We start from the raw sequence: 21,862 nt of genomic DNA, 5'->3' as shown, positions 1-21,862 counted from the left end.
TTTATAGATGTAAAATATTTTTATTTGTAAATGCTGATCTTCTAAATCTGTTTCCACAAATTCCAAAACCCATAACACTCTGTATACTTCAAAAAATTCTTTTTTTTGTGTTGTTTTTGTATTTTTTTTGCCAACATTAGATACTATTATACAGAACAGAAAAAACTGTAGGACAAATACTGGTAGGATGTTGGAATATTGTACAAGAGAAGAAAAATATTCAAGAAACAATTTCATACAGCTATTTATCAAGAGAAAAATATATACAATTGATTTATTCTGTAAGATAAAAATACATCATGCCATATACATTACAAGTTCAGAACTGTATTACTGAATATACCAACAGTTTACAGTCCACTTTAATTGTGCACACAAAAAAAAACTTCATTTTTTTTATATTTAGCCTGTGAAGTGTCAGTACCAGAATTTTAAGTACAAAATAAAAAGCTAACCTGGTTCAAAATGCTGATTAAATTTCTACAAGCAAACACAAAACAGTGTTTATTTTTTTAAAGAAATGTAAACAAAAACAATCCATACAAACACATCTTTAAATTACATTTTCCAAAACCCTATTGCCAGAGTCCTGCAGCTGCAAGCACATTACATCTAATTTTTTTCCTTGTTTTCCTTTTAAGAAGGCTATCATATCAGACTTAAGCTCCAACTACATGATTCTATGCTGTTTACATGATTTAATGTAGGCTGAACAGTCACCTAATCTTGACTACTTTTGCTGAAGAAAAAACAATGTCCAGCCTCTATTTTGGGTGGTTTTAGCAGTTATTCACAGTTATCACAAATTGTAAGCACAAAAAACCTGACTTAAGAAATAGGGATGCAACAATATAATACAAATAAAATTAATCTAAATTACCCAAACATCTACAAAAGTCAGAGTTGTATTATACACGCCCTTACCAGGCTTAAGGTTTACTTAAAAAAATTCTCGTAAGACCACAGTTGAGACTGCTTTAAACATAAAAAACCCTCTCTCTTTAAACTGAGATTTTGGTTATTCCGTAATTGTAATCGCATGTCTGTTAATACATGAGATCATATTGTAACATCCCTATTGACGTTTTATAATAAGCACCCGAACTGCTGCAGAGTCTGGTAGCATTTGGTCAATAACTATTTTTATACTGTATTTTTTTCTCAAAATATTTACACTTTTGTACAAAGTAACAGAGTTTGTTAGTTCTGCAGGTAACAGCAGCAGCTTGGCTTTCTTCTAACTTTCTTTTTAAAAATAGCTTCATTCACTTATTCAATAATAAATACAAAAAGGTTCTCTTATTTTACAGAAATCAAAAACTACAATAAACTGACTCATGGAATCAAGTATTTAAATGTATTTTAGTGCAAGTTATTTTTTCCCTTAGCTCTATCCCTAAGGAAGTCGTTTCAGTACATTCCTTGTTCAGTGGTGTCTACTTTTATTTAAAATTTTTCTTTAATTAGAGGGCCTGCCCCTTTATCAAATAAGGCTGTGGCCAGCACTTTGGACTTCTCCCTTTCGCTGGTGATTTCAGTCTTACATTCATATGTGCCCACCTGCACTCCCGCAGGTCAGCCATCGGTTCTTTGCCCAAGTTAAACAGTTTCTCCTTAGTGAGCTCAAAAACAAAAGTGCTGGACCATTCTGTTAATTCAGTTTAACCTCCATGTGGCTGGAAAGTCAGCTTCAGATTTTGCCGGCTTGCTTCTGGTGCTTGGTTTTGTGGTTTGTTTGTTTTTTTTTTTTTCTTTTTTTTTTTTTCTTTTTAAATACTTGAGTAGAAATCTGTACTTCCAGAAGTGATTTTTTTAATTTTTTTTTTTTTCCCCCTTCAAAAAGGCAACAATTTTCCATCGACAAAATCACAATGCGAATCACTTCTTCCTAGGGACAAGCAACCCTCAAAGACAGCAAGGAATGCATTCTAGTTCATCCACTTTCGGCAGTTTACAGCTCCACAGTGACATGGAATCTTGTGCTGGTCATCTTCAAAATCAAACTTATAGTCATAGCAAAGCTGGAAGAAGATGCGGGAGAATAGTTATGGAACAACTGGCACCTACCACACGGCTTTCGTTAAACAGCAAAATGCACTAGAGACTGCACTGTGAGGAACTCGCAAGATTTAAAAGGAAAAGGGGAAGGGAAATGTCGCTCTCCCCCACCCTCACACTAACAAGTTGTGCTACTCGCCATAGAAAACACGTCAGTATCTGGAAATAAATGCAAGAAGCAACAGGTAAGTAAAACCAGACGAGACGGCCCTTACCTCCTCCCCTTTCTGGATTCTTCTGCTGGAGCTAATGATGATTTTGTGTCCTCTCTCAAAAGTTACCACCTCAGCCACACAGTTAGGTGCACATGAATGGTTGATATACCTGTGAAAAGAGAGTTTGAAAAAGATAACCTTTTAAGAAAACACATCCCTTGAGGCAAATCTAAACCAAACCTTAGAACGACCTTAGCTTCAGGGGTACACTGACTTTCCAGATATAATTATATTACTCTGTACTTGTTCCTTTACCTAGAAAATGTCAAAAAAATCAAGCATTAAAAAAAATTTCCATTCTTTCTTCACAGCTGCCATGAAACATAATCAAAGATGAACAAAGCTAATGAAGACAACAACATTATTTCAGTGGAATAGTCTGAAGAATGAATGGACCAGCTCAGAGAATGAAAACCACTGAGAAAACCACAAACTTGAGTCTGTGACAAACAGCCCCAGGCTGCTACGGGGAGGAGTCCCCAGAGCAAGGTCAGGGATCTCTCGAGAGCCACCCACCTTGCAGGGCCTCCCGTCAGGGTGGCATCGATGACGTGGTCATTGTCAATGCGGAACATGTACACGCCGCGATTCTGAAAAACAGAATTGGAAAAAAGACTCTTGTAGATTTTACATAATTGTCAAGGATTAAAACGAAGCAGCCATGTGGCTCCTGCACTCGGGCTCAGACATCTGGGCAGCCAGTCGCTGCCCTTCCCCTCACTGCTTTGTGAGGGAACAGCTGGGTCGTAAACAGGAGTCTCTGGCGAATTAGTATTTCCCCAAGAGCTGCAGTACTGCCCTTCAGCTGGGACCTTGAAGCGCTTCGCAAATATGTACTAACTGTTACAGTACCACTGAGTTACACAAAGGAAGTTGCTTTAAATTGAGAGAAGTTCTCATTAAAAACTGAGGTCCTGACATCTCTGTCAGAGCTCTCTCTTTGTCCTCCGGGACAGAGGATACGGACTGCCTACCTGGCCAGGGTGCTGTGAGATTTATTAAACATCTACATACTCTGATCCTTTGATGAGAAACACTCTAGACTCCTCTGGTTATATTTTTAGCCTATTGCATTCACAGCACAGCAGAAAACAGAAACTGGGGGGGCCTGAATTCATCAAATAGAAAACCAGCATTTGTTTTGTTGTGTGAACGTTTGAAAGGGGAAGGGGAAAGAAACAGTGAACAAACACCGCCCATACCTGAGATTCATAAAGCTTCTCCTTCCGGTTTGCTACCTCATTCCGGATAATAGTTCCGATATATTCAATGACCATAGTGTGCTTTTCAATGTCTCTAGCAGCATATAAGCCCAGGCCCTACAAAAAATACGTTGCCATTTAGAATTCTATCACAAATTTGCATTTACACTGCATTCATTCCTGCAGAAAATCATGTGAAAAGTAAACTACCCAGAGAGAACGAAGCAGCACAGATAAGTAACTGATGTTGTACCAGCAGAGATGCAGAACGCAGCTTCGCATTCAATTTTTAAGATGCAAGACAACGTACTTGGCTTCTGTCTAGATGAGAAAGCTTCTCTTGTACCTTGGACACCTGACTCTGTAAAGATTATAAATTCACTGAAAAATAAAGTGAGCCTTACTAGAATGGAGAAACCTAATAGGGACACAACAGCACAGTTAAGTCCAACCTAAAATAAACAACAACTGTGTCATACGCAGTGAGATTAATTACAAAGCTTTTGCAAAACAGTCCGTGGAGCAAACCACCAACAGAATTACAGAAAGCAACGAATTTCTGATTATTGTGAATGCAAACAAGTATCAAACTCTTTGTGCTAGTCTCATACCACTTTACTCAGCTTGGTCTGAGCAGCTCATACTTACACTGTGTATTTGGTTTTTTACTAAGTTCTATTAAGTTTTTAGGAAATATGCTAAAAAAAAAAAAACCAAAACAACCCAAAACCTTAAAGAAGCTTTTTCCAGATGACTGTAAGAAATGAATTTTTAAGGTGTTTGCAATAACTAGAAAGAAATCTTACTTAAGATAAATCTGTGGAGGTGACTTGCCACATAAAAATTGCTGATTTTGTGACAAGACTTGAAGGAATTTTGCAATAGCTTTAGTTTAATTTTTAATATAAATATTTCTATATAAACTATATAAAAATATAAACTTTACATATAAAATAGGTACCAAGAAAAGCATAAGTAAACTTTTTTAAGATACATTTCCTAAAATGAGAACTGACCTGAATACGAGAGCGAGCCAGATACACATTGGACTTCCATTCAGTTTTCATTTTGCGGTACTGAGAGGACTTGGAATGGACGAACTGCTTACTGTAAGGCGCATTCAGCTCTCCCGTAACTGTGCTCTGAAATGACTTCGATGTGCTGGTGCTGTTCAAGGTGTGAGGCCTGTAGGAATTGGGCATATAACAGGAAAGAATACAAGAAAAACTGAAGATTTCTCTGAAAACGGCCACAAAACCCATTAAAAATTCTTTTAGACATACAGACACTTAAAGCCAGCTAGCAGAGACAACAAAGCAATTCCTCTGGTTTGGGCATGCACATACACAGCCAAAGACGACAGGGTTTGTAAGCAGCAGACGAAAGCACAAGTAACCCTAAGCAGCCTATAAACCCTGGGCTGTACTATGTGAAATTAAAACAAAATACCTTAACACAAACCTCTTGACATGGGTACTCATTTTAGGCTCGGCACGGGCACAGCCCGTGGGGTTGATAGCAAGAGGGAGTTCCATTAAGGGGTTTCGGCCATAGCGGAAAGTGTAGTTCTCACAGGCCTCAACCCCTGGCAGCTGCAAAAAAAGAGACAAAAAGAAAAAAACCCAAGTCATTCTATGTTAATCGCGTGTAACAAAATATTTACTTTTCCACACTTCTTCCTGTTCATGTTCATATCTCACGTGTATATGAGATATCCGACAATTTGGGGTGATCCGGCAAGAACTGCGATGGTGAAGACTCACCGATTCGGCAATCCTGGCCACTGCAGAGACTGTCAAACCAAAGAGGTCTTCACCCTTCAAATAGCCGGGAAACAGCTGGAGCATTTCAGATTCTTTTCTAACAGAAGCAACGGGCTCCAAGATCTTATCCCACACACCTACACAACCATATGGGAAAGAATTACAGTGATCAAAAAACTAGAAGTCTATTGTACTGGTTTTAAAAACGAATGTCTGAGGCTGTCAGGAACCAGAAACTAATACTGAAAAAGCATTTTGTTGTTGGTTGCATACACAAACAGGCTGGTGTTTAAAAAGTGAAGCGGAGAATCATTTGGTGAGTTGCAATTTTGTCCTGACCAAATGCCAAACAAGCGCGACATTTCTACTGCACTCTTGATTCTTGGGAATGAAGCTTTTAGTATTCACAGCTGTCCTGGTTTTGGCTGGGATAGAGTTAATTTTCTTCCTAGTAGCTGGTACAGTGCTGTGTTTTGGATTTAGTGTGAGGGTAATGCTGATAACACACTGATGTTTCAGTTGTTGCTAAGTAGCGCTTACCCGAAGTTAAGGAGTTTTCAGTTTCCCATGCTCTGCCAGCGAGCAGGTGCACAAGAAGCTGGGAGGGGACACAGCCAGGAGAGCTGACCAGAACTAGCCAACGGGATATTCCATACCACAGAACGTCACGATCAGTACAGAAACCAGGGGGGGGGGGAGTTGGCTGGGAGGGGCGGATCACTGCTCAGGCATCGGTGAGTGGGTGGTGAGCAACTGCATTGTGTATCACTTGTCTTCTCTTGGGGTTTATTTCTCTTTGTTAAATTCCTTTTCATTATAATTACTATAATAGTATCTTCTTATTATTATATTTTAGTTTAGTTTAGTTATTAAACTGTTCTCATCTCAACCCACAAGTTTTACTTTTTTTCAAGAGCGCAGGGAGGAGTGAGCGAGCGGCTGCATGGTGCTGAGCCGCTGCCTGGGGTTAAACCATGACAGCAGCATGGAAACCGTCAGTCCTCTGACAGCAATTCCACAGACAGACTCTCCTGAGAAAACCTGCACAAAGTAGAATGTTCTGAGAATAAACTGTATATTCCATTTCTGTTGATGGACTACAGTCACTCTCAGCTGCACGTGGGCGACCCCGCCGGCAGCGGTCTGTCGGGACAGAGGAGGCTGAGGGTGTCGGCACGGCAGCAGGGAGGGCAGCACCCATCGCGCGGCCGGCCAGGCGCACACCCACCGCCCTGCCCCTCAGACCTGCCCACGCGGTACGGCCGCACGTATTCCTCACCCTGCCAGACATCTCACCTGCCCCGAGAACAACGGGGCCAACTCAGCTGTCTTTATTGTGTACTAACTTCAGCACGGCTGAAGAAAACTGAGCAGTAGTATCGTATTTAAACAAAGTCACTTTTTGTGAAAGGAAACCTATGCTGGTGTCCCTACTGTTTTCATTCATTTCCGATACTCGATCTTGGGTCTCCTCTGTGAAGTTGTAACAAGCCATCTCATTTGCAGCTTATGCAATTTCTTGAAAGGCCTCCTCAGTCTTCACAGCACAATGTTAAAAACGGGTCCTGGAAGCTCACTCTAAGTATTACATTAGAACAGTGTCTGCAACGTTTATTTGAAACATTTATCATACCACAAGTATCAGTTGCAACAAACGAAACAGCAAACCCACAGAAGTCATCATCTTAGTTCACAAAATTTACCTTTCGGTGTTGTATCAGTAAGGACCAGATCTTCGTGGCCTTGCTCCACAACCTTGATGACAAATAATGGAAGCCCGTCCTTCTCCTCAATCGAACAGAGATAGCGACAGCGTCTGTTTGCGTATCTCATGCTCCAGTACAACCGGCTGGCCTCGTAACCCACGGGGAAGAGCGCTTTCGAGGAGTGGAAGGCCTGCATCTGCTGTGGCAGCAGCTGACCCACGGCATGGAAAATCAGGCTTCCCACACGGAAAGTGTGGTCACGTTCTCCTCGCTGCACGATGCTAGCGATCTGCCGCACTTCATCGCGCTGAACGTAGACCCTCCTGAAGACTGCAAAGTAACTAAGTTCTTGCTCATGAGTTCCCTTTGGTTTGTGCATGGGGCAAAGCATGGTCTTGTCTTTAAAAAACATGCATTGTGCTTTAATGGCACAGGTAAAGTGATAAATATTGGTGCACCTTAACCTGTGACAACTGCTGGTGGCACCCATTTTGTGACAAAACATGCATTTCATTTGCAAGCCTCTTCGCAGTGCTAGTTCCACGTTTATTAAGGCACCAGCTTGTGTCTCGTAGACTTCTGTAGACCAAAGAGCACAGTTCAAATGGACCCAAAGGTCTAAATCCAGGTTAAGAAGCCTTGCTGGTCCATCAGTTAATCCATCACCTTCCTCGTGACAGAAGCAACATTTCCTATAGTCTTTAGGCACAGGATCTGGTTTAAGGGTTGTGCCCAGTTTTTTAAGAAATTCATCTATTTCTTCTTCACAAGGAGGTTTGAATGATCCTTTAGGAATCACAATCTGAATGCTCCACTTTTTCCATTTCATTCCTTTCCATTTCTTACTTGGAGGCCGACAGTCATCCAGACTACTGTGTATTGCTTTTAACCTAGGTTTTAGTTTCACCGTTACCTTAAGCTCATCCGGTTTTGCCTCTACCTTGGCTGCTTCAAATGCAGGGGGAAACATGATGGGGGGTGATGATGGTGGAGAAACTTTTTCCTGCAACTGAGGCAGACAGTGAACGTCCAAAGTGGAGATGTTGTTGCTGTACTGATGGAATGCTTTAGGCGGCCTCTCTTTCATCGGTGACTGTGGCAAAGATGGAACTGATTCCTGCGAAATCAACAGAAAACTCTTAAGAAAAAAATCCCAAACCATTAAATGTGTCTTGAAGACACTGTCAGGTCAGTACGGAAGAGGCTACTCGGAACGCCTAAAATTATGATGCAGCAACAGAGAAAGATAGAAATTACCCTGACCCGCGTTATCACAGCTTGTGCCGGGATACAGAGCGGAAAAGTTCTCCCAGTCAACCTAGAACGGGGTGCCCTTTAATAGAGAATAGGAAGCACAAATAATCCTTTGTCCAGGTTTTGCATGAAAAACTACTCAACTGCCCTAGATGAGCTGACAGATTTAGTTCTCAGGTATTTTTAGAAAGTTTTGTTACAACACAAAATAACCTTAAAATAATGGGTCACAGAATTAATTTAAAGGGTAAGAATCTTGTTATTTGGTAGAAGGGGAAGATCTGGAATTAATGCCACGTATTTTTCCTGGAAACAAGTGGGGAGGAAATTCCTGCAGGGCTCTAGATTAGATACACCTTGAGGACTTAACTATTCAGTCACAGTAAACAAGAATTATACCTGGAGAGATTTGTTTTTAAAAAAGGGAGAGAGAACAAGAACAACAAAGGAAGTTTAGATTAAGAAGCGCTTAGTGTGGTTTGCATGATTAATCTTGAAAGAGTAAATGAAAGGATCAAGAGGCTGAACATGACATTTAATTAACTTAATTATGTACATGCTGATGCACTTGTGCAGAAATGTTACCCTGTTTAAATACTAGTGAAAATGAGTTACATGGGATACTAAAAGGATGTGGATGTACACATGTATTTATCTTCTTCTCCAGGGTTGTTTTTTTTTTACATTTCTTTGGAAAAGATAAGTAGGATGCATTTCAAGGAAAGCTGCAAATTCTACAGTAAGTACAGGACTATGAGAAAGTATTAATTAGGTAAGGCTTGAAGCACATGGCCTGTTTTGTCTGCTGATTTCGGGACAAAAAGGTGCATTTGAACTAGAAAAAGTAGAAACCAAGCTAGTTAAAAGAAGTATTCAAAAGATGTTATCTATGAGAAAATAAACTTAGCAGGATCATTTAGTCTTGAGTGAAGACTATTCCACTTCTAATGATTAAACAGAGATAAATTTAACTTATTTTCCTTTGAAACTGAACCAACCTGAACATAGCAAGAAATAATGCCCTGTCTGGAAGTGCTGAGTTTCTCTAAGGTGTCATATACCCCTCGCAGTGTCTGTAGGTAGAGAAGTACAGCATGCTATTTGGAACCACCTGAGAAAAATCCCTGGCCTAATTCCACTTTCAGTTGTTAAAATGTCTTTCTCCAGTACTTAGAACCTCTTATTCCTCATCACTGTCAGTCAGCAGGCTCTTTACTAGTGTTTTGGTGATTAATGCTTTAAAACAGCAGCTTTGCCCAAATAAAGTAACAGAATACGATTGTATTTTTTCAGTTATATTGAACAAATAAAAGTCTTTTTGCAAACTTGCTGCTCAGTTATTTCTTGCACAGTTGTATTTTTTTTTTCCTGTATAAGACAAATCAAAATGCAGAATATAGCCCTTAAGGATGTATCTTATGATTCTGTACAACGCGTAGAGAACTTAAGTGACTACTTTTTTGAGACTGCTGCTTCAAAGGCTGGGAAGACAGCAAAAGGCAGCTACTGTTCTGCCATGTATCTCTGTCAGATTCTGCAAATCTGAATTTTACTTCATGCCGTTGGTTCAGAATCTCAGCATCTGAATACAGAGCAATTAATTTATAAAGCTCTAAAATGAAGTGCAAACTTCCCCGTCGCCCCCCTTCTGTTCTTCAAAAAACAGCTGCAATAATTTCTGCTCACTAGGGTCTATCAACATTTGATACTTACTTTGTTCTCTGAGTTTTTTGCTTGCACAGCTGCTGAATAAAGAACAAAGCAGTTGTTGCTACAGAATACAATGTCCTTCATTTTATCAGAGCCTTCTTGGGAATCCTGGGAATCAAACATGGAAGATTATCAGAAGTGCATTTTAATACCATTCTTCATGTAAGTGTAATGAAGCAAGTCTTCCAATCTGGCTAGAAAGTCCTTATTTGTAGAACATTTGTGAAATAATGAGCAATACCATGATATAAATACTTGATTATTTGACATCTAAAGTTACCACCACCTACCACCTTGTTCTTCAGCGTTTCTTGCCTTTAACAGAAGATTAACAATCAAAATAAAGCATTCTATACCATGCACCCATCTGCACCACAGGCACACTTGCAAAGTAAAATCCATTTTCTTTTATCTTTAGATGGCAAAAGAACATCTCATTTCAGCCTAATCAAAGACACATCATACTGTTTTATCTACTGATCCATCTGTAAAACATTACTGGGAACTCAGTGCTTTTCTGACTACATGAACCCATTACTTTTGTATATGAACTCTGACTGCAACTTTGTGGCATAATTATCTCAATCTCATGGAAAGAGCAATGGTACTTTTTGAACGAATGACAGTTCCCAATGTAAATACAAGAAGCTGAGACTGAAATCTGATTCCTGCTCGGAAAGAGTACAAGTATTCTTGCTCTGACTATTCCTGTCTTCCTGACATGGCAAAATGGCGCTGCCTGACAAATAAACTCTTTTTGAATTAAGGTCCCTCAAGTGGTCACAGAAGAGGGTTGGTAGCAGAAATTAGGAAGCTGCCATATATGGGACCTATTTTATGAAATTTACTGAAATTCTTTTTGTATAAATAACAACTTTGACATTTCTTATTTGTACTACATGCTTGTCCCATCCTGAATTAGGACACACAGAAGGGAGACTACAAAGAAACCTGGAAGTTGTGTCAGTCGGCATGACAAGCAGTAGTCTTTGTTGCCTTCGTTTGCTCATTCACTATTACATGCAAGAAACTGTACTTCCACTGCAGTACCTGTTTGAGGAAAGGCAGGTCTTTGAAGGACTTCCGCACACCACTACCAAGGACCACAACTTTGCAATGAGAGCACCATCGCGGCCTCAATGCTGAGCCTTCTGCGATATTCTGACTGTGATCCTTATATCCAGGTATACCTAGAAAATAGGTAAGTCTGTTAGAAGATGTATCAGATTAAACCAAATTTATGAGAAGTCACAGTATTCTTTAGTGGTCTAGAGGAGTAGCATCCTCCTGGATAGGGTGTGGAAGGCAAGCTTTAAACTATGTCCTGATGGGAAATTGTTTAAACTAGACCAAAACCAGCTCTGCAAACAACAAGGCAAAAAATCCATTCTTGTACAGGAAATGAATATCTAAACCAAGACAGGAATACATGCTTAAACAACTATGTCAAGTTTTCCAGCACAGAAACAATCTTTCTGAATGATGGATTTAAAATCAGACTGGACAAAAAACCCTAATAATGTTGGCAACTACTGGAAGAAATTCCTCACTGACAGTGGTGGATCAGAGATGGATCAGACCTATTAAGTTATGGTTACTGTCAGGAGCAGGTCCACATGTACTGATCAGACCAAAAATGTATTATTTAAAACAAGAATCAATTATTTAATTCTAGAGCATGAATTTATGAGGCTGAGATGCATTAATACTGACTCAGTTAAAATTTTGGTACTGAAAACTTAAAAAGAATTAATGCCCACTCACCATTGCTGTTTGCAGAAAATGGCATGTTAGGTTGCTTGAGTCCGTAAGACCCTACGATCCTGGCAGGTCCCATGGATCCTGCCTGAGGGCCCTGAAGTAGTAAGTGTTGCCTGTACTCCATAGATGGGTTTACTCTGTGACTGTTGGCGGTTGGCATGGAGGATGGGATGTCTGGAGCGTTACTAACCTCGTAACTGTTGGGAATTCTGACGTGGAGCAGGTTGGAGAATGCTGCTACAACGCTACTGATGTTCTAAAACAATAATAAAAACATACCTTTGTTTTCAGCAGACAGGCAATTAAGATAGCAGTAATACAAATTATTAGAAGATTGTAACAGCTGCTTTATTGTACTATGCTATAAGCCCTTCAGATTTACTATATATTAAACATTTTAACTGCTGTTATATATGTAATACAAACTTTTTTGTTTTACCTCAGCAGCTGTGGGATGTAAAGTAATTGCTACAGAGATAAGGCCAGATTTAGGACCATTCTGGGAAGGTCCAAGCTGAGAGGCAAAGAAGCCAGAACCTGGTAACGCTCCTGAACCAGGTTCTGATTTTATATAATTCCTTTTGGCTTCTGAACCTGAAAATAAAGCAAAATACACCAGGTTAATCCCACACACATGTGAATGTAAAAAAAAAAAAAAAAGACTAGTTCTAACTGTTTGCTCTGCTGCAGTCTCACCTTTTCCAGTACTGCTAGGTAGGATGGGAATGATGGGAGATGGTACAGGTTCCGGGTTCTCCTCCTTTACAACCGACAAGTCTGGATACCTACTAATTTCCATTCCCACCACGCTTTCAGGAGAGGAAGAAGGAACAAAGCTGTCAGGAGTGTCCCTGTCCTCACAGTGATCTTGAACCCTGGAATAAAACCCAAGAAAATTGTTTTGGAAACAGTTTAAAAACCTTTGGTAAGCTGAAGTTATAAATCATGACAGAGAGCTATAACGAACTTGCTTCTTGCTACTAGTCACAGAACACAATTACGTGGTAGGCCATTACTTCTGGGTATCTCATACTGCATTGCACATCTTGGGAAAGATACATAAAGAAAAACAGAGGCACTAACAGCCCAGGCTCCATCACAGAACTGTCTGTTCCCCACAGCTCCGTCTACCTGCGTAAAAAATTAGTATTTAAGATTTAAACTTTCTGGTTTAAGTGTATTCACTGGTCCATTCCCCCTTGTCCACGCACAGGCTTCAGTGGTTCAAAGACACCCAACTTTTCGTTAGGCAAGTGAAAGAGAGGCAAAACGGAAGATCTTTGCAGAGAGACTCACGTTCTAGCAAGCATTTCTCACACAGCAACAGAAACTGAGTAGAGCTGGGGAGTTTTCAGGCTGACTGTTGCACAGTACTGCTGTCTGGTACCATGCTGCTCCAGGAAAAATACCAATTTGTATGGTTTTATTCCACTTCTAATACAGCAAGGTAATGAATTCTTAACAGTTTAACAGAATCTAGAATCTAGCAATGGCACAAGTCATCTATTTCATGATGCTGCTCTCTACACGTGGAACGCAAAGAGTTAACCAGGACAAATTATCCCATTACGTGCTCTGCACTGTGTGGCTGTGCACTATGGGTTTCATTTCTTCACACCTTCACAGTCTCATCTCCTACTAAAAACATCACAGAATCTGCTCCAATTTGCTCCACATTTTTGAAGATGTGAAGGAAAACCTACCTTAACTCCTCCTGATTGTTGTGAGGTGGTGTTGGAAGTGAAGCTGGAACATCCACAGTTTTAGGGCCCTGAGCCATTGCTCTTGCTAATAAATCATCTTGTGGTCTGAAAGGCAACTGGAACTGCTTTGGTCCCAGAGTTTTGGTAACTAAAAACAGAAATGCACAGCACAATGAGACATCTGTACAGCTCTTCCACTGATATACACTGGGTGTACTGGGGTATTGGGGGCTCCCTAAGACAACCAAGGCATTACAGCAGACAGCAATGCCACTCTCATCCACTTGCAGTTCAAAATTTTTCATCGTTCATGATTGATCTCCGTATTTACAAAAACCTGAAAATTTTGAGCAAAAAGGGCTCGAAAGGCTGTGGAGTGTGCCTTCTGCCAGTATCAGAGGATTTTTTACTTAAAAACAAAATTAAAAATCAACAACTTTGTAACAACGAAGAAAAAGGGGTGAGAAAAAAGGTTTTTAATCATTGAATAATCCTTATGAAGAGGCAGTATAAAGTATCATTTAACAGAAAGCAATTTTAATTGACCAAATTACATGCATCAGAAAATATATAGTGATTATGTACAAAGCCTGCTGAGGATATATTTTGGGTAGACTGTTTTTGAGCTCACTCAACTATCTGGTTAGTCATTTGTACTGGACATAAAAAAGTGATTTTAAGGTTTTCTTTTTCATTTTTTAAGAATGCTTCTAGCTCTCAACATGCTTTCGAAAGGGAATAGGGAAAAGGATATCATTTGACATTATACTTGTGTAAAATAAAGGTGGATAATAATGATTACAACCTTAAAGAGTCTAGGCATACTGATTTTATAAAAGAAGACTGTAGCAACTGAAAAGCATCCCAATTACCTATTTTGCAATTTGCTATAGACTTGACTCATTTATTATGGAAACAATACGTATTAGTCTTACCATCATGACCTCCTAACATACCAGCCTTGCCAGCAAGTTCCTCAGTGGTTGCGAAGCCGTTTACCAACTTCTGGCACGCCACTGGGGGTGGTGTGGGTGGAAGAGAGGCTGGGGGTGTCGGAGGATTGCTCAGATTGTTCTGCTGCATGAGATTAAAGAACCGTCAATCAGCCATGGAACACAGGGTGAAAACTTGCCTTGTTCTAGTACTAGATAATGTAACCCACTCACGTATTTTTACACCCAGAGGTAGCACTGATAAGAAGCAATAGTTAATTCTCAAGTATGTGACCAAATACATGAAAGTATCTACTATAAGAGACAAAATGCTTTGCTTTGCTTGTATCAATGATATTATCAGAGAAATTGTTTACACGAGGAGTATAGATTACTGAAAAGAAGATATAGCTAAATTATTTACAGAAAGGCAAAAAGAACATTTTTAGGAACGGTTTGGGAGCCCCAACAAGTTCCTACAGTTTAAACAGTCTGAGCTTAAGACTGAGAGCTATCCTGCAGTGACCCTCCATCACCAGGAACAAGTCAGCTTACTCAATTTGCACTAAAAGGGAAGCTAACCTCACATTTAGCACAGGATGAGCTTTCACTGAAACAGTTACCATGGAAAACCAGATACTCTGCAAGTTCACAACTCCAGACTACTTCTCGCTAGCTTACTTAACTGCCCATATTTTAAATGAAAATTAAATGAGAACTTCAGGATCTGCTGTTGCTGCAGTCGTGCCTACAAAGCTAATACTTACTATTCAGCAACTATTTCTGCTAGGTCACATTCTCAGCTCACATGCTATGTAAGGCTGGAGAAAACACCACTGGTTTTTAATAAGTTACTGAAGTTTTTATATTAGGGTAGCCAAGCAGCAAATTTGATTCTGTCTGTTCGCTATCTTGCTGCTCTCCCAGTATTGCCACTCTGGTCTCAGAAACTGAGTTTTAAATTCTGTGGGTTATTAGCTCATCAACAAACAGTCTATTCTGTTCAGAGTTCTCAGGTTCTTAGTTAGGGCCTAGTGGACAAATGAAGAAAGTCTATTTCCTATTTAATTCACATTAAGAAATGGTTTAATGCTTTCAATGACATTGCAACGTACTGAGAATTCAGCCTTTTCTGCTCCATAAAACTGTAATTACAGTTTTCACTATTTAGCATCCATTTGTAAAAGGAATACTTGCTAGTTTTTAATTAGTTTACAACACAGTTTCTAGAACTGATTTCCACTTTTACAAAGTAAAACAATGGTGACTGTTTCACCACTGCACTATCTAGTCTAGCAACAGAACTCTAACAGGCAGGAACTCTAAGCAACTAGTACTAATAATGTAATGAACTTTTCCCACAGAGAGCACACAATGGAAATGCAGATTAAAACCATACCTTGTAAATGAGCTGGGAGTAGTAATCTGAAGCCCCATCAAGAGTAGCACTACCAAAACTTCCTACAAGTCGATTTCCACCATTTAGCTGGCCACTGCCATAGGGAAGAAAGTGTGCAAAGCTCACTCCAATTATTGGTTCCATCAAAGGCAGAAGAGAAAGCTGCTATATTAAAAGAAGAAAAGCGTTAGAAATTGATTTCTCTGTAACATAGAAGCATTGCAAATCTCCAAAGATCAGTAGAGTCGTTTTCAATTTAAAGCAATGATCAGAATTTACGCACTATCAGAAAGCTCTGTCAAACACAGGCCGCTCTGTTTCGGAAGGCGGTCCCCTGTCCATCAGAGCCACAGCTCCAACTCCCTACCAGTTCACCCCCAGAGGCTGCCAGAGCTGACAAGAATTCCACAGCAAAACTTTAAATTTTCTGATTTTGTGGAAGTTTTCATTTTCTCCACCCTGTACTCAAAATTCAACTTAATGATCAACTTCATTTCCATCAGAAGTCCACTCTTTCAAGTGTCTTCTTGCATTACCCAGCATATGTACCTGTTTTAACTGGATGAATGTATCAGTATTAGGGTAAATAGCCTGTTTTTCTTCTTCCTCTTTTTTTCTTTTCTTGGATCGAGGAGCTGCCTTCTCTCCTGTCCTCTGAGCTCGCTTATTTCTCTGTTTCTTGGTTTCAGGTCCTACATCTGTTCTCTGAAGCTGGCTGTTACTACACCCAAATGCACCTTGCATCTGGTTTCCTGCAGTTTGCTAGTATAAAAAAAGAAAGTGAAGTAGAATTTTTGACATTTTAATATACAGTTCGTTAAATTTACTGCATGATAGTCTAAAAGAACACACGCAGTATAATAAATCTCATTGGTAACAAACTGTATTTTACGGTTTGTTTACTTTGTTGTCTCACTGGCAACTGTAACTGCTGTACTGTCCCTACACACAGAATTATGACTTATTGTTAACACCACTGACATCTGAAAACATCATTGAAAACTCACAGACCAGAAACATTTTCTTTTGAATACCCCCTAAAATAAATGTACATGTGCATGCAACCTTAGAGATTTTCAGGGGGCATAATGAAAGGCAGACTTGGTTACAGAAAAAACGCATGTAAGTTAATATAATACAAATGTATTTTGAGGTTAGAAACAAAAACAGTATTGTGAAAGACTTCTGGATTGTACCACTTGCTTAAATACTTTCAGTATGAATTTGCAAAGCCATTCTTCACATAAAAGAATAGTTGTGTAAAAGCAACCAGAATGGGACTTGGTAACGCAACGGATAGCGCCAAGCCAAAAGAATGTCCAATTTCTTTTTATCGATTATTATTTTAAACAGCTCTACACAACCCCTTCCACAAGTACTCTCACCACTATTCCTGTCACGTATATTTTAACTGCAGATCTTTAACACTACCTAAGTTACCTGCTGCTCACAATTACCTTTATTTTTATCAGTGTTTATTAATTTTCAATGTGTTTAAATTTTGTTTCAAGGATGTAGTTAGAGTTTAGGCAGTCATAAAACAAAACTGAGTAGAGATTAAAGATTACAATTAAATGACCAGCAGATTGAAGTGTAAAGTTTATCCTACCTCCACAGAAAGCAATTTTCTTTAGGTCTGTTGTTAAGAACCTTATAAATTATTAATCACATAATGCCATTATTATAATGAATTAATGCTCCCTTCTATTAAAGCAAAATTAATTAGAGAAATAATTTGTAACACAGAAATCCAGCAATTTTAGGAGATTTAACAATTTCACACTTTTGATAAAAATTGTAGAGCATAGTCTCTAATAAAATGAGAAACAATATATGATTTTCACAGGCCAAAACCAACCACGGCCCTGGTTCATTCAGAGAACATTCCAAACGGCGCAGCTGACGGGGTGTGAAGCCCAGCCCTAAGCCTCTGCAGAGGCGCACAGGTCATTCGACACACGAGTGAGGTGTAGTCACTGAAGAAAGCAGCATACAGACCATACCATATACTGCACAGAAACATACTAGTAGGTAATTAAGAGTCACGCTGTAAAATCTTGCCTTAATCTTGGTAAATAGTAGGAAATGGCATTTTTAAAGATCATTATCTACAGAAAAACTATTTTTTGCATTTTAATAATTTTTGAATATGCTGATCTACGAAGTCTTATTAAAATTTGTTCTTTTTGCAACACAGATGATTTACTCATGGACAAAAGGCAGGAAGGGAGGTAAAAATTCCTTAAAGCTGTTTATTCCACCCTTGTGCAGGTAGGTTACCGGCCCACCTTTTCACAAATGCCTGCGGTAAAGGCACAAATGAGCCTTTGATTGTTGATGACCACTGTACAACAAAACCAGTAACAGGCTCACCATTCCTTCAGCTGGATTCTGCTTCTCTGCTAACTTCTTATCCCCAGAAGCCTCCTCTTCTGTTCGGCTGCTGTTCTCTGATTTCTGATTTAGAAGAGATGAGGACTTCTTATTTTTAAGCAGGTGTTTCAGCAATTCGTTCCCCGACTCCCCTTTCGCTGCCGGAACGCTAGCTGCTTGTACTGGACTCTGAGCTGAAGAAGCAGGCTGTGATGCCACCTTATCTTCTTCCATCTTAACACTGCTCGTATTTTCTGCTTTGGGCTCAGCTTGACCTGAGCACTGATCAGTTTCTGCCTTTTCTAGTTTAACTTCTTGAATGCTGGTAGGTGTATCTGTTTTAGCCTTTTCAGTCTCTGTATTTACACTCGGCTGTTTCTGTGGCAGACTGCTGTTGGGGAGCTTACATTCCAGCTCTGGAGAGGTCTGGTTCTCTCCTGTGTTTGATGTTGATGGGCCCGTTAACTCCACTGACTCTTGTTCGTCTTGATGACGTGAAAGTTCATTGGGGGTGTTAACTGCAGGGGTGGAGGTAGAATCAGAAATGGTTGGAGTTGATGGTGCAGTTATATCTGAATGTGGAGTTGACGGGGCTTTTATTGACTCGGCATCATCGTCCTTTTTCTTTTTCCGTGTCCTTTTCTTTTTGCCTTTCTCTTCCGGGATTATGTCAGAATACAGCTGTATGAGAGACTGGCTTGATCCAGGGAAGTTTGCTGCCTGGGGCACGCTAGTGTCTGAACCACATGAAGCACCACTACTGAGTACTGTAGATGAAGGTACAGCAGGAGCAAATGGAGGCCTGACTTGGTTCTGCGTAAAGGTAGCCCCAGGGAGATTCCCGTGAGTTTGTTTTACATTATGGAAATTAGGGGCTCCACCTGGAACAGCAGATGCATCAGGTCCAAAAGCTGTAGGTCCCACTGGCCTTCGCTCACTGCTTTGCATAAAATTTGTGGCAGGAGGCGAGGTCACAGAACCTTGTTGCAGAATTTGCCCCATTTGCTGCTGTTGATGCTGTGGAGACTGCTGAAGAGGTCGCGGAGTTTGTATGAAATCACAAGGTAGATCAGAATTAAAGAAAGGTATCTGAGATAAGGATGTTTTGTTATTTAATTCAGACCCTATCATACCATGCTGTTCTAGTTCCATTCTCTGCTGTAAAGCCCTCTGTCGATCTACCTCCTGCATAAGCTGAATGCGTTGCCGTTCCTGTTGCTCTCGTAAACGCTCCTTTCTTTCCCGCTCTTGAAAACTTTCACTAAAAGGGTTATTGTCCTCAAACTCCACCCTTGGCGGTGGCCCTGACTGCGCAGTTGCATTTGGACCAGGCACAGGAGCTGCTGTACCAGGAGTAATTGGCAACGGTGTCATTGGAGGCTGCATCCTTGCTGGATTCATGGAAATGTGACTTGCAGGGGTATTTGCAGATTGCCATCCAGATAAATTCGGCATTCTGGCTGGGTTGGATTGCCCTGGGATTACCACTGCATGTTGCTGATGCTGGAGCTGCTGTGCCACCATGGGGAAGTTTTGCTGATTCATTGCTGGTGATGTTCCTCCAGGAACCATTGGTGGTTGAGCCTGGACACCTGTCATTATAGCATGGGGTGCCATTCCACACTGCTGCTGCTGCTGCTGCTGCTTGATTCGATATTCCTCAATTAGTTCTGCATGCTCCTTCTGCTGCTTTCGAATCTAAAAATTGAAAAAGTCATTATTTATCTCTGACATGTACTGTGTAAGTAGCATAATACATGTAACTCACCATTATAATTGCAGAAGACAGTGAACCTCAGGCAAAAATAGCATTTCTGCACAGTCTTGTTTTCTCTCCCTTTTTAAGGCTAAATAGCTATTATTTCATTAGGAATAGTCTCCATCCCAAAATTTTAGAAAAAATAACAGTGCCTCAAAGTTCTTATTACATGCCAAGACTGCACTGTGTTAGAGAATATACAAACCTAAAACCAAAAGTGATCCTTGTCCTACAGATCTTATCATCCATGCACAGGATAACAACAGTTGGGGACAGGAAAAAGGAAACAGCGAGACGGATGATCTTGACACATCAGCAAAAAATTTTAAAAGATGCAATTGAAAAGGAAAACTTTGCAGGAAAACAGAGAGGTAGATTCCTGTTTATTCACGGGCAGATCCTCAAACATCATACAGCAGATGAAAATGGCAACTGCTGCTTGAAAATTTTAAATTTTAGGAAGAAAATAAACTCAACTTTGACACGAAAAGTTAAGCCTAGTAATTGATTTTTAAGGCAAGCAGGAGAAGCCAATGGAAGGGTATGACAGTGGCAACTGGACAAGAAAGAGCATTTCAGAAACACAACAGATACCTAACTACCCCGCTCTCTTAAAAATTAAAAGGGCTTGTAATCCATTGCTTAATAATACATACGTTACAGAAAATCTCTCTCTCACTTCTACTCATTAGATTATGACTTCCACAACTTCCATTTGCTGTTTGTACTGACAGAAGTCCATAACATAATTAAAAATGTTTGATAGCACTCTCCTTTATCTGGGGCAAGGGACAAGCCAGAGAGCTCAGGATAAGAGAGGTATTACAGGACACACTCCAGAATGAGGACAGATGCACCCAAAAGGCAATTATTTGCACAGTAATCTCAGGTGCAAGATGATTTTTGAGCTCTGGCTTGGCACTGACACCTCCAGATAAACGGTGCCACTGCATAAAGCCACCAACTGGATCAATTTGCACTGCACAGGCCAGCGCTCCAGGACTTCTCCATGGGTATACAGCACCGTGTTGGCTCTGTGTGCCTTTGCAATGAGGCATCCAAACCACTACGCCCTCCCAGGATCTGCAGTGGCAGACCAGCCATGTGACTGTCCTTGGAATTAGTTGAGATCTCAAAGAACCAGTACCAACTACACCCAGCTGGACCTGAGCCAACCTGCACAGATCGACCTGGTGATTTGAAGAGAGCAGGGGAGAACAAGGCAGAGCTTATTAGCACAGGCACAGTGCCACACCAAAGCAGTTAAACTGCCCTGGCTGCAGAGACAATATGGCAGTGTCTGCATGGCTCTGTGCCTGAGCTAATAACCCTGTCAGACATAAGCTTGTGCTGCACAGAGTCAGCTCCGGTCTCTCTGCGCCTTTGTCCAGGACCAGCAATTCCTGGGGATTTGAGAGCTCTTTTCTCTATACATACATATATAGACTTTGCCCTTTTCAAAAACTAACAGAAGCTGGATTACAGAAAAATTACTTGATCTGATTTGAAAGAATGGTGAATTGCTTCAAATAGAAGGTCCTTAAAAATATGCTTTTAATAAAACCTTATTTAAGCTCCTAGTAGGTGTGTAACAAAGTGCTGTTTAGGATGTGGATGACTGGTCTAAATCAGCGGTTGAAGGGGAGTGGAGGGCATTTACCAGCAGCATATGAAACTTAAATTTAAAAATGAAAAATAAAAGAACCTTAATTATGGGGCACTAAAGGAATCTGCCAGCAATGCCACGATCAGCAGCTGTTACTTCAACATAACTCCACTGTAAGACTAGACTGACATATATATGATAAAGATGGGTTAAAGTTTTTTACATTTATTCTACCTGTGATTCATTGTGGAAGGGAAAAAAAGAAAAATGAAGAAAGATGTAGGCACAATTTATCTGCTCCATCCCTCTTCCACAGAGTGAAAAGACAAGCCAAGTAATATTCCATCCAGTGCATACTTTGTCTTGAAGCAACACAGGAGCAAGAACTCAAGGGTCAGATATCACTTAGGACTTAATTCCC

The 21,862-nt window shown here is 40.2% G+C and overlaps 1 protein-coding gene across 14 annotated transcripts in view; it reads right to left on the bottom strand.

Annotated features, from left to right (window-relative positions):
* The window catches only part of KMT2C (lysine methyltransferase 2C), a 200,517-nt gene continuing 178,655 nt past the window's right edge, over positions 1-21,862 (bottom strand). For 10 of the 14 annotated variants that reach the window (XM_074868964.1, XM_074869011.1, XM_074869021.1 and 7 more), the window contains 18 exons: positions 18,077-19,774; positions 16,253-16,465; positions 15,704-15,868; positions 14,308-14,449; positions 13,373-13,520; positions 12,366-12,544; positions 12,109-12,263; positions 11,673-11,925; positions 10,959-11,098; positions 9,912-10,016; positions 6,942-8,061; positions 5,239-5,375; positions 4,925-5,067; positions 4,492-4,660; positions 3,476-3,592; positions 2,790-2,863; positions 2,274-2,382; positions 1-2,021 (listed from right to left, as the gene is read on the bottom strand). In XM_074868964.1, coding sequence (XP_074725065.1) covers positions 1,929-2,021; positions 2,274-2,382; positions 2,790-2,863; positions 3,476-3,592; positions 4,492-4,660; positions 4,925-5,067; positions 5,239-5,375; positions 6,942-8,061; positions 9,912-10,016; positions 10,959-11,098; positions 11,673-11,925; positions 12,109-12,263; positions 12,366-12,544; positions 13,373-13,520; positions 14,308-14,449; positions 15,704-15,868; positions 16,253-16,465; positions 18,077-19,774 — 5,160 coding nt within the window. In that variant the 3' untranslated portion in view covers positions 1-1,928. The remainder of the gene's footprint in view (positions 2,022-2,273; positions 2,383-2,789; positions 2,864-3,475; positions 3,593-4,491; positions 4,661-4,924; positions 5,068-5,238; positions 5,376-6,941; positions 8,062-9,911; positions 10,017-10,958; positions 11,099-11,672; positions 11,926-12,108; positions 12,264-12,365; positions 12,545-13,372; positions 13,521-14,307; positions 14,450-15,703; positions 15,869-16,252; positions 16,466-18,076; positions 19,775-21,862) is intronic. The other 4 variants (XM_074868992.1, XM_074869002.1, XM_074868983.1 and 1 more) reach the window with 4 other exon arrangements.

Source organism: Strix uralensis, chromosome 1, assembly GCF_047716275.1.
Source record: "Strix uralensis isolate ZFMK-TIS-50842 chromosome 1, bStrUra1, whole genome shotgun sequence".
In the NCBI taxonomy this organism is placed as follows: Eukaryota; Metazoa; Chordata; class Aves; order Strigiformes; family Strigidae; genus Strix; species Strix uralensis.
The sequence above is the reverse complement of the archived record's forward strand: the minus strand, read 5'-3'. Positions and strand labels throughout refer to the sequence as shown.